This window comes from Chiroxiphia lanceolata, chromosome 3, assembly GCF_009829145.1.
Source record: "Chiroxiphia lanceolata isolate bChiLan1 chromosome 3, bChiLan1.pri, whole genome shotgun sequence".
NCBI classification, from domain to species: Eukaryota; Metazoa; Chordata; class Aves; order Passeriformes; family Pipridae; genus Chiroxiphia; species Chiroxiphia lanceolata.
Genome location: NC_045639.1, coordinates 84,989,248 through 85,004,356, shown reverse-complemented (window position 1 = coordinate 85,004,356; position 15,109 = coordinate 84,989,248). Strand labels below are relative to the sequence as shown.

The 15,109-nt window shown below is 42.1% G+C and overlaps 1 protein-coding gene across 7 annotated transcripts in view; it reads right to left on the bottom strand.

The window, feature by feature from the left end:
- Positions 1-15,109, bottom strand: part of FILIP1 (filamin A interacting protein 1) — a 103,700-nt gene that overhangs the window by 7,791 nt on the left and 80,800 nt on the right. For 5 of the 7 annotated variants that reach the window (XM_032681260.1, XM_032681259.1, XM_032681261.1 and 2 more), the window contains 2 exons: positions 7,629-10,431; positions 549-772 (listed from right to left, as the gene is read on the bottom strand). In XM_032681260.1, coding sequence (XP_032537151.1) covers positions 566-772; positions 7,629-10,431 — 3,010 coding nt within the window. In that variant the 3' untranslated portion in view covers positions 549-565. Of the gene's footprint in view, positions 1-548; positions 773-7,628; positions 10,434-15,109 lie in introns of all 7 variants that reach the window. The other 2 variants (XM_032681262.1, XM_032681265.1) reach the window with 2 other exon arrangements.

Here is a 15,109-nt window from a genome sequence, read left to right as displayed (position 1 = left end):
GAAGGCGGGTCACACAGTGCCCATCTTTTCTCTCTTCCCCTCCCTCCCATAGCTGAGGTACTAGCTTTCAGTAAAACAGGACCTCAAGTGCACTGTCTCCTGGCATTGCTTCCCCCTAGGCCAAGTGGCATTTCAATAATGTGATCACAGGCAGGAAGGAAAGTGTCCCATGCAGTAGCAAAGGTGGAAAGTGATCTGCTAAGGTGAAAGACAACCAGTAAAAGTGACTGAACTTCCTTCAAATGACCAAGTCCATCATTAAGAATTCCTGAACTAGATTAATAACCTAGTTTAGCTGCACCATTCTCATTTCCTAGACTGAAAATCTTCCCGGCGTACAAGAACTGCCTTTATGATGGCTTTTTTTCCCTTTTTTAAACTTGAGTTGAAGAAAACAAAAGGATATTGTTACTTAAGTAGTCAGTGCACACACTTATTAGTTTTTTGTAAGTGACAGCTGCGGGACTTCATTAGTACAGGCAAACGTGAGCAACTACACAGACGGGGGGGCTGACTTCCATGGGAGCAGTAAAACCTGCAGAACGTACCCCCTGAGCCACTGCCATCAGCCCTGACCCCCACCCAGGGAGGCAGAGCTGCTGGCTGAAGATTTCTTCAGTTCTATTTTCATAGACTGAGTCTCGGCACGAGGCTCGAATTTTGTCATATTTCCTGCTCCCGGGGCTGCCACTACTGGCTTTCCTGCTTTCATACCTTTTGACACAGGAATGCGGGTGGGTGTAGGTCTCGAGGATGACCCATCCTGGCCTGTCTGCAAAAGAGAGAGACAGAGAAAAATGCCATGCATGGAGGACTTTTTCTTCTCATATATTCTTACCTTACACTTTTCATTGGTTCTTCATTTATCTCTTAAACAACACTATTCCAAATCAAGTAATGTTCACATTTGGAATCTGGCTAGAATATGGCTGAAGGTACAGTCGAGATCAAATGAGTTTCCCAAATCTGAGGTCCAGTGTTTTGGATCAAGATGGGATCAGGATGGGAATCGTTGCAAAACTCCCATTCCACAGCACAACACAGTGCAGGCTGACCTTAGAGGATACCAGAACACTGGCTTAGTTGTCAGACAGGTAAAATATCAGCATTGTGTACAGAGACTAACAAGGGTCCTCAAAACAGTATAGCCATGTGAGGCTAACACTGAACCCAGGGTAACTGCCATATTTTCAGAGCTGGGGCATGATAGCTCAGCATTATAGATAAAATTGAATTTTACTTCACAAAGTATGCTGGGGTCATGGCTGGGCCCACTTATTTCTGCACTGGAAGAGCAGGGGGGTTGAGAGAAAGAGACAGAGCAAAGACTGGGATTTCCTTTTCCTGTGACTGTGGTAGGAACTATGTAGGAAAAGGCTCTCCCCCTCTAGTCCTACTCACAACTTGATGAACTCTCGTGAAGGCGAAGCAGCCAACCCAGATTTCCAGGGATACTTCATGGCAGTGTGGACATGGTCATTTTACTGTTTCTGCCAATCTGCTGCCCTGGCCAACAGCCTACCAAGGAGACTTATCCTCAAGTGTGAGTACTTCAGAATTAAAAAAAAAATATATAAAAATGGCCTAAGTGGTTGGTCTGGGGCTGGCAGACCCAACATGGCTCATGTGCCCTTCTGGAGTCTGAGACAGAGGCCAGGCCAGAGCTATCCCATAGCTTTGAAATTGCAATCAGTTCATATGCTTAGGCAACTGAATCCCACCCTGTAAACGCACAAGGAGTACTTGGATAGGATAAAAAGATTCAAAAGGGCCAATTGCATTTTCTGTCTCTGTTGGCGAGATAATGATGCACGTACTCTGCAAGGTCAAAACTGGAAGCTACTCCCTATGAACCATGACCTAAAGAGAATACTTCTAAACATGACAATTCTGAAAGGAAAATGGGCTTTATCTCCTGCAGTGTGCAATACAGACACAAATGTTCATGGTGACAACTTCAGTGTCTCGGCTGACTTTCATATGTGACTGTTTTCTGTTCAGATAATGGATGAAGACTTTGATCTAATGAAAGAGAACAATTCTCATAAGATCCTGGAATTCTAGCTAGGCCCATCTGCTAAATTACTAAACCCTGTAACCTATGACACTTAAGTAAAATAAAACTAAACTACTGAAATAGATTCGATTAAGGGATCATGTCAGCTGCAACATGTATTTGCATATTTACTAAAAAATGCTCGTAAAAATGCTCAACAAAGGAGCACTTTTCTCTCTCCAACATTTTTCAGTCAGTAGCATCAGAGCTTTCGGTCTGCATCCTGAGTATGCAAAGGAAAACCATTCCTTAATCTTCTAAGGACAGTTCAAAACCCCATGTGTACACTCAAAAAAAATCACAACTGGAAAACTTGAATGCAGTCTGCTTGACAGGAAGGAAGCCATTTTCAATAACTAAGAGCAACATTTACAATAGCAGTGTAAAGGCTAATATGGAACTCACATGTAGATGTCAAAACAAGTTAGGCCCATACAATTGTGTAGGGCAAAACATGCAAATGCATTCCATCAGCCTTGGAAAATATGTCAACATCCCAGGGAACCCAAATGACAAACATCTTGTGCTCCCTGAAAGAGTTCCACAGTGTGTAAACATGAGGCAATCAAATGGAGTAGCTGGAATCTCAGGCATTTCTTCAGCTTTATTCACATGTAAATTATTAACTGAGGATTTGGTCGCTTTCAAGTTACTCATTTCAAGCCTAAATCACTCAAAAGCACTTTGAAAAGAACTCTAACTTGGTTTAAATTTCTTAGTTGCCTTCCTTACAGCATACTAACATGTTCATCCTATGGAAGCTAATGCCTGCTTCACACGCAGCTGCTAAAGTATTTTGTGTTTGCCAAGTGAAATGGCACAAAGGTGTCTCTCCAGCTGGCAGTCCCCTCTGGTGCGTGACGGGGCAGGCAAGCAGAGGACACTCTCCCCTGTGTCTGTCCTGTCTGACAGAAAACCCACACGGCTGTCTGTCTCTTCATCATTCCTTCCAAGAAACAAACTCTAGGCCATTCCTTCCAGCCCTGTTTGTCTGTAGGCTGCTGCCTTTTGCTTGATCCAGGAATGTGGGTCCAAACAGAAAGGAACTCTTACACAGCTGGCATGGAGCACACGAGATGAGACCCCATGGGACGCTGGGTGATGTGGGCTGGCTCTGATCTAGTGAGGCATTATGTGGTGTTGGAACACCATGGGGACTCGAGTGAGGTTACTAAAGACATTACTGAGTGTGGGATGAACACACACAACTGCTGAGCTGGTTTAGTCAATCATCAGCCCTCACCGAGGACACTGGCTGGTTTTATTAACCTGTGAAGTTGCAGTAAGGCTGAACAGTCCCATTAAAGGAAGAAAAGCAATCTGAATGTACAAAACATTTAGCATGTTTTAGTAGTTTGTAACAGATCTTGCTTGGTGCATTTTACTGACACACACCAGTGCTTTCATGCACACATTGACTTCTGGAATATTTTAAGAACAAAGGTGATTTTCAGCTTTTGTTCCTGATCTGATCAGGGCCCAGCTTGCCCTGGGCAGAAATGGTTCAGTTCAGTGACTAACAGTCACCTAGTGTAATTTGAGATGCCCTGGGCTACTCAACCTAGAGCTGCCAGATAAGGACCCAAGGAGACATGCAATCTCTAATAAAGCAGCTGGAAGTTACGTAGGCACTTAAAATGACACTAAAAAAGTATGTTTAGGCAATTGCATCCTGAAAGAGTGGGACTGGAGTAGCCAATACAGGCAGTGGACCCCAGTGGGCAATTCACCTCACACTCAAGCTAGCCATGTCCCAGCTGAAATCACGCTCCAGTCTCCGCGGAGCCAGCACACAGGCCTCAGTGATGACAAGGGGACTGATGACAACAGGCTGACTCAGGTGCCCACACTGAGGCATCCTGTGCCATCTGAGGTGTCCCATCAGCTGCCATAGCAGAAAGGCACAGGTCTGTGCTATGCCTCCCAGCCTCATGTATGTGTCTCAGCTGCCACAGGACACACAGCCACCACCACACACCTCTGCACGGGCAAATGAGCTGATCCCTGGATCTCCAGCAGCTCTAGCAGATGCTTAGAGCATATCTGGGTCACCTACAAAGAGCTACATTTAGATGCCGACCTCAAACTAAATGCTTCCCAAGTGAAAGTAGCCTTATAGCTGCATAAATGTGTGTCTAGTTCGCTCTGGCACCCAACAGCCTCTCAGCTGTGCCTTCCTGCTCTGGTCACAGGATGCTCTGCATGGTTGGTGCTGTGCCACTACGCTGGCTCTGCTGCAGCCAAGATTCCTTCTGCTTCCTGCAGATTTGCATGGCACTGAAGTCACTGTGGAGCCTAAAAGCATAAACAGCTGGCACTGATGTCAGGTTTGTAGGAGGTGGGGAGCACAGGGATTATGCGATTATAAGACGGACACCTATCCTGGTAGCCAAAGAAGATCCAAATTCACCAGCAATCCTACAACCAAATATAAGGCTTGAATCAAAAAACAGGATATAGGCACCACAGTTTGTTTGGGGTTTTGTCCACAAAGAATATTTGTTTTTATTCTGTGGGATTTTTACTGTAAACTGTATGAACTGTCCTGGGAACAGGAATTCGGGCCAATGTGCTAAGGCAAGACTAACAACCAGGCTACAGTTTCAGGCTCATTTTGGTCTCCATATACTCTGTGGTCCACCTGTAATAAAAAAATAATCTCCTAGGTCTGCTAGGGTAGTTCAAGTATCTCCCTAGGAGTGGGTTTGACTCTAATCAAGCTAAGGAGAACCAACCCCCGTTTTCTACTTCTGTGGGAACTGTCTAAATCCATAGGCTGCCATAGAAAAGGCAATTATCATTTTAGGGTTTGGTTCCTTTTCTTTTTTTTTCATCAAAGTGGTGATGGTTCTGTTAAACGCAGAACTCAATCCAACTGATCAAATAGGCTCCATCACATCAGCTCCTACCATGGAGACCCCTGTGGGACTGTTGTGATGAGACCTGCTGCTCAGCTGGCCAGCCCTGGGCTTGTCCAGCAGGCACAACATGAAGCACTTCCAAAACATTTGAGTCCAGTGAGTCCAGGTACCAGTGGAGATATTGTCACTGAGGGGTGCCTTTTTTGATTCTTCTTGATTAAATGCTCAAAAATTTCTCATGTCCTCCTTCAGATGCCTGTGTCTTTTTGGACAGGGTCTCATTTTATATAATAAAATATAAATCTCTAGGTAGGCTATAGAGTATGTCAGTGTAAATCAATGCAACCAGAACCCCTCTTAATCCATGGGATTCATGGGATTCAAAAATCATGAGGGTCCACAATGAAATTACAGACTCTGGTTTTGGACTCACATATGCAGAGAGACACCACAGTTCAGGCTGAACATTTAAAAGTACTGTGTGTGCACACTGAAGATAACTCTATAAATTCAAATGGGGAAAACTAAATGTTTTCAAACAGGAATACAGTAACTGCAAATCTGTTATAGGAACAGATGAGAGCTAGGAATTTCAGACTTCCCCTTTGTAGCTTGGCACTGCATTAGCACATTGTACAAAGCATCTTGTATGAGGAACATTAAGACAAAACTTAAACCCAGTGAGCTAAAGAAAGCAGCTGTGTATCAATTTGTCTTGTTTGATTTTATTAACTTAAACCCTCAAAATTGTATCAATGTTGGTTTCTGCTAGGGTTACTGGGTAAATGATCAGATACTTGTTTTTTCTGTTGTCATTTGCAAAACAAATAGAGAATATGCAACTTGTTTTCTTTTTTGTTTTTTTTTTGCAGGAGGCTGGGGAGGAAAAGGCACATTTGGGCTTGTTCAAAGTTGCCTGCTCATCTAACTAGGGACATTAAAAAGCAGAGGGAAGCATAAGATAAAGTAAATCCTATGGTTGAACTATTTTCCTTACATTCCAAATCAGAAAGGATGAAGAAAGAAGCCAGTTTTTAGCCAGAAAAAAAACAAAACAAAAAAGTTTTGTCTGCCATGGTTCAGTGCATCATCACAGTAGAGACAGACATCTAGTTAAAAAGAAAAGTTTTAAAACAAGTTTTCCAAGCTTCTGAGAGACAAAGGAGTTTGTAAATTAATTAATTCAAGACTTTTTAAAAAATGAACAGTTGCCTCTAATATGTAGGAAAGCGCTGTACAGTAAATGTACAACAATACATTATATATGTGGGGAGAGAGACAGCACATGTGCAACCCCAAACAAATCTGTATGATGAATGCAAGTTTTCTTAATGTCAGAAGGCTTAAATGGGAATGGCAGCCTCTCTGCAAAGGTGTGGAAGTGTATCTTAAATACACTTCGATATTTCAGCTTGGAAAGAGATGGCTGAAGAGGCGTGTTGTAGGGGTCTGCAGACTCCTGAGCTGCATGGACAAATGAACAGGGGATGACTATTCAGTATTTTTCAAGATACAAGAAAGAGGCTGTAAACAATGAAGGTATTGCATAAAAGGTATTGAACAAAAGAGCATTTTTTCCAAAGCCCACAACTGAATTCACTGCCCCCTGATGTTGTGGAAACAGCAGTATAAAAGAGTTCAGAAAGTAATTTAAAGAATAAATAGAAGAATACTCAGCCACGGTGTATTAAAGACAAAGATGTTGGTACAGGCCCTGGTTCAGAAAGAAATAACCACCTATTGCCAAAAACTGGGAACAGACGCTGAGGGAAACATTACTGTGTGTTTACCTACTCAAAATAATCTTCCCCTAAGCATCTGTTGCAGACTCTGTCTAGCTAAGTAACAGTAAGTTTTTGGACTAATACAGTACTGATGGTTTTCTATTTCGGTTAAATTCTTCTTTCCCAGGGTATTTCCAACTAAAGCAACACAATAATAAACTGGGGGAAGGATTATCAATAAATACTGTCCACTGTGGTTAAAGACAGAGGTGAGAAACTGATTGAAGTAGGAAAAGCAAGCTGGGGTATAACCACAGAAGCCCAGAGAGAAAGCAGAAAAAAATACGTTAAAGGAAGCACTATTGTAATACAGCACTTGCAGAAGTTCAGAGGAACAAAAAGAGCTTTACTGTTCGCTGGCTGAAGGAGGCTTGGAGCTGTAAGCAATGATAATATGTCTGCTTACTTATTCCTTTGGAGTTCAGTATTAGAGCAGACATTAACTGAATTATAACTATAATGGGATTATACTAAAGAAACACCAGCCTGCATGATCAGTCTAAAGACTCGCCAGCCAAGCTAAAAAACATGAGGAGTATTTTCAAAAGTCAGGAATTGCACTCACAGAAAATAAAAATACAATTTCCGACTCTGTCATCTCCATCATTCTTTGTCCGTCTGTCTCTCACTTGCAATTTTACTGGATTGCCATTATGAAAATAACTTGAAAGTAACTTTGAAGGGACTTCCTCTGAAAATTACTGCTTTAGGAGATAATACCAAAAGTATATCAGCATCCAATAGTGGTACAAAAATATATGAATCAGGCAAATTCTGCTTTTATAATTAAGCTCGTATCTGAAACAAATGTAGGGAAGTCAAGAGTTTCTCCTCACCTCACCCATTTTCCTTCTGGTGTCTCAAACCCAAACCAGAGTTGCCCTTCTCCTTACCATGAAGACTACATCATGAGACTAGGCTGCTTACCACTGATTGTGTTCCTCGGGTGGAAGACGTTGTAACAGGTGTTATAGTGATGGTACTTGTCACCTTGCTCGCTGCAGGTCGCGAGGACAGGTTGTTTCGAGGTGATCGAAGGACGGTACCAGTCACAACTTCTTTCTCTGCTGCTATGTTCACTGGTCTCACTGTTATCACAGGACTTGCACCATCAGGTACAGCACTGGGAGAACGTTTAAACTGGGAACCTAAGTGGATGTGGATTTTGTTGTCTTCTGTTGTAATAATGTTGGCATTGGCATTGTACTTGCGGATTGGAGTTGGGACGGTTTGCTTTTCTGGTGTTACTTTGAAGACAGCTCTTCCCATGGTCATATCTTGTGACTGTGGAGAGACAGAGATTTCTGCTGGTGCTGCAGATGTTGATACTGTCATAATCTGAATTGGCGATGCAGGTCTGTCGGCAAAGGGTGCTCTCCCTCCCTCTGGGGACTTTTCCCTGGAGAACGTTGTTATAGTGACTGGAGACATAGAACGATCTGGGCCCATTGGACTTTCACCGCCTTTTCCTTTTTGTGGCATAACGTTTGGAGAGGGAATGATGGTTATTCGTGGCTTCTGATTTCCCAAAGTAGGAATGACAGTGGTACTTGAAAAAAATTCCTCTGCAGTTGGACTGGTTATCTCCAAAGTTGCTGTGCTGTTCTCATGGTCTGGTGTCACCCGAATATGAAGAGGTTGACCCTGTTTTGGTGAAAGGACAACCTCTCCAGGATGTGCTGGACTACTGTGGGTCCGGGCTCCTTTATCAGTTGCCTGAGCCCCAGTTTCCCTCTTTTTCATCCACGGTATCCAAGATTTCCTCATAGCAAGCTCATTTGCTGCTGGAGGATATCTCTCGAGCACTGAAGAACGCTCCATGGGTTTTTTCAGACCTACCTGTCGCAGATTGCTCATGATATGATTCTCCTCCTGGAAGGATTTTCTTATAAACACTGCTGGAGTTTCTTCTTCTGCTGCTTCATTGCTTACGGCATCTGTCTGCACACCAGTGGATGTCACAGGGACATCGACCATTCTTCGTCCATTTATGCTGGGTCTCAGAGCACGGCTATAACGCTTGGAAAGCTCCAGCTCTCTTGTTAGGTTCAGAACTTCCTGCCCCATACTCTTGTTTTTGTTTTCTTCTTCCATAAACCTTTGCTGCAGAACTGAATAATCAACTTGGAGCTGAGAAAGCTGGTCTTCTTTGTTCATCAGCTCATGGATTTTTTCCTTAAGAGCTTGAACTTCTGCTTTCAAATCTCTGCTTTTGGCCTCTTCCAGACGAAACCTGTGCCTCAGTTCTGCCTCCTGGCTCACCACTTCACCTTTTTCTATTGCTTTGGTTTTGGCAATCTGGAGTTTCATTTCCTCCAACTGTTGAGAAAGAAAGTTAGCTTTATCCTGCTCAGTCCTAAATTTCTGCTCTAGCTGATCATATTCATCTTCTGTCTTCATCAAATCTCCTTCAACCACTTCCAATTGTTTAAGGCGTTTTTTCAGTCTTTCAATTTCAACGGTGAGTTCCTTAATCTTGTTGTCCTCATGACAACCATGCTCTGGTCCTTTCCTGGTTCGACCTCTTGTAATTTCTCTTTCTACTTCCTCCACACCATCAATTCTTTTCTTTAACAAGTCAACTCTACAGCTTAGTTGAGAGGATTTTTCTTCCTCGCTTCTCAGTTTGCCAATTAACTCATCTCTTTCCTTTGTCAAACTAGACACTTTTTCCTCCATTTCGGATTTCAGTTTCAAAAATTTCTTACTTTCTTCTATCAATTTCTCTGTTACATCCATAACTTTCCCTTGTTCAACTTTAAAATTCTTGTTTAGACCCTCAACCTTTTTTTCCTCTTGTTTTATTTTTTCCATCATATTTTTTCGTTCATCAACCAACATTACAGTAAACGACTTCAGCTTTGTAAGGTCATCTTTTAAGCTTATTTCAGCCTTTTCCAACTTGCTTTCTGATGTCTCAAGGTCCTTTACTCGAGTCTTCACCACTTCCAACTCATTTATCAAATCTTTAGTCAAATTCTTTTCTTTCTCCAAGTTTAAGTGTAGCTGAGTGCATTCAGACTTACTTTTACTGAAAGCCTCTTCCAGCTTCTCTAGTTCTGACATTCTTTTCTGCAGTTTTTCCACTTCAAGTTTCAACTCTTTGCTATGGTGCTCCTCCTCTTGCAGTTTATTTTTCAGTTCTTTGCACTGGGATTCGGTTTTTGTGATCTCTTCATCTTTGCCCTCCATTTCAAGCACACGCTTGCGGAGGTTTTCCACTTCTGCCATTAAGCTAGAGTTCCCACATTCCCCTTTTGCTATTTTATCTCTTAGCTCCTGAAGTTCCTCCTCAGCTTTTTGAAGATTTTTGTTAGTTTCTTCCAGCTCCTCTATTCTGCGAGTCAACCCCACTAGCTTAAGCCTTAGCTGTCTATTATGTGACTCTTGATTACCCAGTTTAGCAGTCATCTCCTCATGTTCTTGAGTAAATGATGAAGTTTTGTGTTCAAGTTCTGCCTCTAACTTCATCAGTTTTTGTCCATCTTCTTTAGTTTTTGCACTAATAATTTTAAGCTTTTCTTCTTCTTCTTTTAGTTTTTGGGTTAAGTCCTGTATTTTCTGGCTTTGTTGACCAAGTTGTTCAATATGCATTTGTCTTTCATCCACCAGCATGAGTGCAAATGATTTGAGCTTGACTAGTTCTTCTCTTAGTTTATTGATTCTCTTTGTATGTTCCTTCTCCTTCCGGGCTTGATAGACCTTCTCCTGCTCAAGAAGTTTCTTCAACCTGAAACAAGTTAGAAGACATGCGTTAAACTAATATATGTATGTGTGAGTGTATTTCCCCATTTTAAAAATCACCTTTGTTTTAGCTTCTTTTTTTATTTCAAGTAGTCTTGCAAGAAATAACAGAATAACTACCTACTGCAGTTACATTCCCAAACCCAATATTTTAAATTACAAAAGTTAAACGAAAATTGTATAAAATCATCTAGAAATCTGAAACAGAGTGAAATTTTATACATATATAGATAAAAAATACATCCGGTTTTAATTTCTTTCTATTTATTTCTCTGTTAGAATGATGTTGGCAAAAGTACATAGTATTCCAACAGAATAGGTATTATTTACTCACCGATCCATTTATATCAAACTTGTTTTACAAGGTGGATTCCTCCTTATGTCTTGCATATAGAAAAATGTGTAAAGTAAGATAAAAAGTGAAAACTAATTGCCATACGCAGTCACACATAAACGGACCAATCCTGGTTTATAAATAAACCAGCAGGACAGAAGATTACATTAGCACGCAACTGATAACTATCTGGGCATCACAGGCATACAAAATTAGCAGAAAGAAATTTGCCAGCACAATGACTGTTATAAAAGTTTCTTCTTCCAAACACATTTCCATTTAGTAGATTTTGTGAACCACAAGGATGAGACTAATCAAACCTTTGGCTACAGCTAACCTCATCTGGAAAATGCTCTTCTCTATATGGTCTGTAAAGGTGTATTTTCAGACACTATAAAAGCTCACAATACACAAATTAGATGTATCCTCAGAAGGATGATAGAGACCTACATTTTCCAGCCTTACCCATGCAACATGGAGATATTATTAGTAATGTAAGCATTTTATACCTGTGATTTATATTCAGGATACACTGACATCAGCAGAGGAAGTTCCTGAACATGTTAAGGGTTGGACTTGATGATCTCGGAGGTCTTGTCCAACCCAGTTGATTCTATGATTCTGTGTTGTAAGCATAGATTTCTGAGGATGGTGATCCTCAACTGACAGAGGTACAGATAACACAGGGATGTATGCCCTAACAATCCAAGAGCTTTATTGTAAAAGCAGCACTCCAACTTAGAAAGACAGAGGTACACACGCTGAATTTACTGTGAAATGGTGTTTTTCAAACCACTGTCATAGTACCTACAACTCCCATATACCCTATCAAGACGTGATAATTCAAATCCACCTGCTTTGTTTACCCTGTTGTCTGAAGCTTTTCAGCTTCTTTTTTATAAATGAGACACATATCAAAGTGATAATAGTAGAGCAATTCATGCCTGTTAACTGACTTGCAATAAATGGAACATCCATATCTTAGCAAAGATAGACTTTGATCAGTATTTTTATCTTAAATGCCAGACTGTAGATCATAGCGGGTGAAGCACAGCTATAACATTCCTCTCTGCTACCCCAGCAATGAAGCAGTGCAAAGGACTCTGGGGCACAATGTCATACACACAGGATGTCTCCCAAAGCCCTCACCTGAACTCTAAACTCATAACAGCCATACTAACTCGGTACTCCAGCAACTGTTAATGTTTCACTCTTTGCTCCTTGGGGACCAGAACAAAGAGGAACTAGAAAGAAAAGCTATAAGAAAAGAGAAGGAAGTCAGAAAGCAGAACACAGGATGCAGTAGGTAGGGAAGGAGAAGGCTAAAGAATACATTTGAAAACAAGAGTCGGATAGAATGTGGGAGTAAGAATAGTAGGAACCAGGGGGAGAGAGAAAAACAAACAAACCTTACAGCCAACCTTGCTGCATCACAGATTACTCTCAAAAAAAAAAAATTCTCTTTAGCTTTGGCATCTCTTTGGAAAGGACTGAAAAGGCATGCTGGTGGATGGGTCAAGTTAAAATATCAAAAGGTAAACAAAGACCCACTGTCACTCACAAAGCATGCACTTTTCACACTGAAGAAGGGACTTTATTGGCATGCAATATATTCCCTGGCTGCTCTATCACACTGCTTCACATAAATGTTTCTGCCAAGAACTCTTCCTCCTCTCCCCCAGGCTATATTTTTAAAGAAATAGTACGTACCCTTCGACAAAATATTTGCCAAGACAGAACAATGTACCCTAACCTAGTGGTGCTCTAAATGACCCATCTCCCAAAGTAATGAAAATAATAGAAAGTTTCCAGCCTCCCTTGTCCCACACTCAAAAGCCTATCTAGAGATGCTTAGAAAACTGCCTATGATTTTTAATTCCTAGGCATGCATGTGTGATTTTCACCCAGCAGTTGCTCCAGGTGGTATACACCAGCCAGGCTGCTAAGCAGAGTGCAAAATAATTCACTGGCAACACATGGCCCCATGTGATTACCTGAGAGTCTACTGGGGAATAATGCCAAGAAAGCCAACAAATATCTGTTAAACTAAGACAAAAAAAAAATGCCAGTCATGAGACTGAGTAACAGGAGAAGAAAGCACGTTAGCCCTCTCACTGCCTTGCTGGAGAGCTAACTGGCCTGGCCCCTCTGGGAAAACAAAGCACTGTAACTGTGCCAATGCATGGAGGTGAATTTGCTACCATATCTCTGCTGAGCAAGGTAGGAAGCAACATGCAGCATTTTATCCTGCCTCAGCTTTAACATGGTGAAACTACACTATCTTAGATTTGACAAGTGAACTTTCAGAGAAGACACTTGACAATACTTCTGTTTTCCATGTCTAGGGAAATGGTTTCTAAAATCTGTTTCTGTGGGGGGTGAATGGGAAAGCAGCATACAAATCTGTGTGCTAATTACCAAAGTAATTAACAAACTCTACACCTTTTTGGGGCAACTTCTAAACACCAAAATAAAGCTGAGTTTAAGCTTGCTCTCGCTTTCCGCTTTTCCATTCTTGTACAACTTTCATACCTCAGTGGTTAAACTGGAATTTCAGCAGACTGCAAGGTGAGGTTGTTCCTTCTTGACCCTCACAACAGATTTACTACCAGGCTTCTCATCTGACTGCTGCTGCTAATGTTTGCTAAGTAACGCAGAACCGCATGGGCTCCAATGCAACACTAAAAGCCTCTCAGACTCCCTGCATGTGCGTCTTCAATGTGTTATCCAGAGCAACTACATTCTGGATTGTCAAAAGGTTGAAAACACCTGCCTTCAGGGTCAAAATCAAAACAAAACAAAACCTTTTTAATAATGAAACATGAGGCTACATACAGCGAAAACACTGACAGCCAACCATTTGGTACCCCCAGCCCAGTCCCTGTATTTGCTGTCTTGGTTTGTGGTTTGGATACAAACAGGGGTTTAGCATCTAGACCCCAACATGTAGATATGCTCCAGTTCCCCATGGAGAGAGTGATCACATTGCCTGCTCCTCTATGGACAGCACTGCTAAGTCTGTGTGTTTCTCAATGGGTTACCACAAGTATCATGTCAAAGCATGCAGCCCAGGTCATTCCCCAAATACATGATCTTTTGTTGCCATGAGAGTCCTGCTGGTCTCTCCCTCTCCTTACTATCTGTCCTCCCCACAGAATCTGAAGAACAGGTGCCCTACAAGTGTCCAATACTCAAGATGATCACATTACCCCTCGCAGTGCACTGGATAAATAAAGTAGCGAACCCTTAGGTATGACTGTGTGCAAACTATTAACTGCCTCAGCTAAAAACAAACACTCCAGGACATTGCTGGTCCCTGATCTTGAACCATAAAGAAAGATGCTTGGCTGGCATGGCACAGGATGCTGGACTACAGAAGCTACCGATGCAATCTCATGCGGTCCATGCTGGATAGGGAGATGCATCTCCTGCATCCCTCCACAGCCTTAGCTGTTCAAGACAAGGGTAGCAGGAGGGAGGTCTGTGGGCAGCCATGCTGGGGAAGTAGGAGACTGAGGACTTTCAACAATGAATCTCAGCTTGCAGAGAAAGCAGACACCAGGGTGGAGGAAGACCAACTATGGAATAAGTTTTAACATCTTTCATGAATGGTGTGTTGGAAGCAGTCAGCAAGGAGGAAGGCAGAGTGGATGGGCAGTAAGCAGGCCCTCCCTCTCCTCCGTCCTTTAGGTTTCATTGCACAAGGTCTTTCTGCTTCCCCTTTCCTCCTACAAGCTACAAATTGATCAACAGAGGCACGATAGGATGCTGATAGCTACAACCCTACTCCTCCAGAGATGTGCCTTCATTTCTTTTACTATAGTTATATTCCTGTGCTTCATCCTACCAGTTCTGACTGCCTTACTCAGGCTGGGGCTCATCACTCCTTCAGGTTTGGATGGTAAACCTGGTCAACACTATACCTTTTTTCCCACCACACCCTCAGCTGCCAGAAAGTCTAGTTATCCTGTCAATGTATTTGTACAAGACACTCCTGAGTTACAGCATAGAGGCAGTTTGTAAAACAGCACATTAGGTATGTCGGGAAGTGGTGTCCAACCCAGGCAGGGCTTTGGTCTGCTGCAAGCGAGTCCCTGAGTCTGCCGTGAAGGACAGGAGGCATGGATGGCTGTATCTCCTCCTTCAAGTGAGAAATGCAGAGTGACTGAAGGGCTTCTTGCTGGAGTGGTCTGGGTGGCCATAAGGGTAGTTTAACATTCTCTTTAAGACCAATCAGTTCATTGTATCAATAAAGCTACAGACTTCACTTATTGTTTTTTCTGTTTTAAGTCTACATGTCAAGTGTAATCACTGAGATGCACAGGAGAAA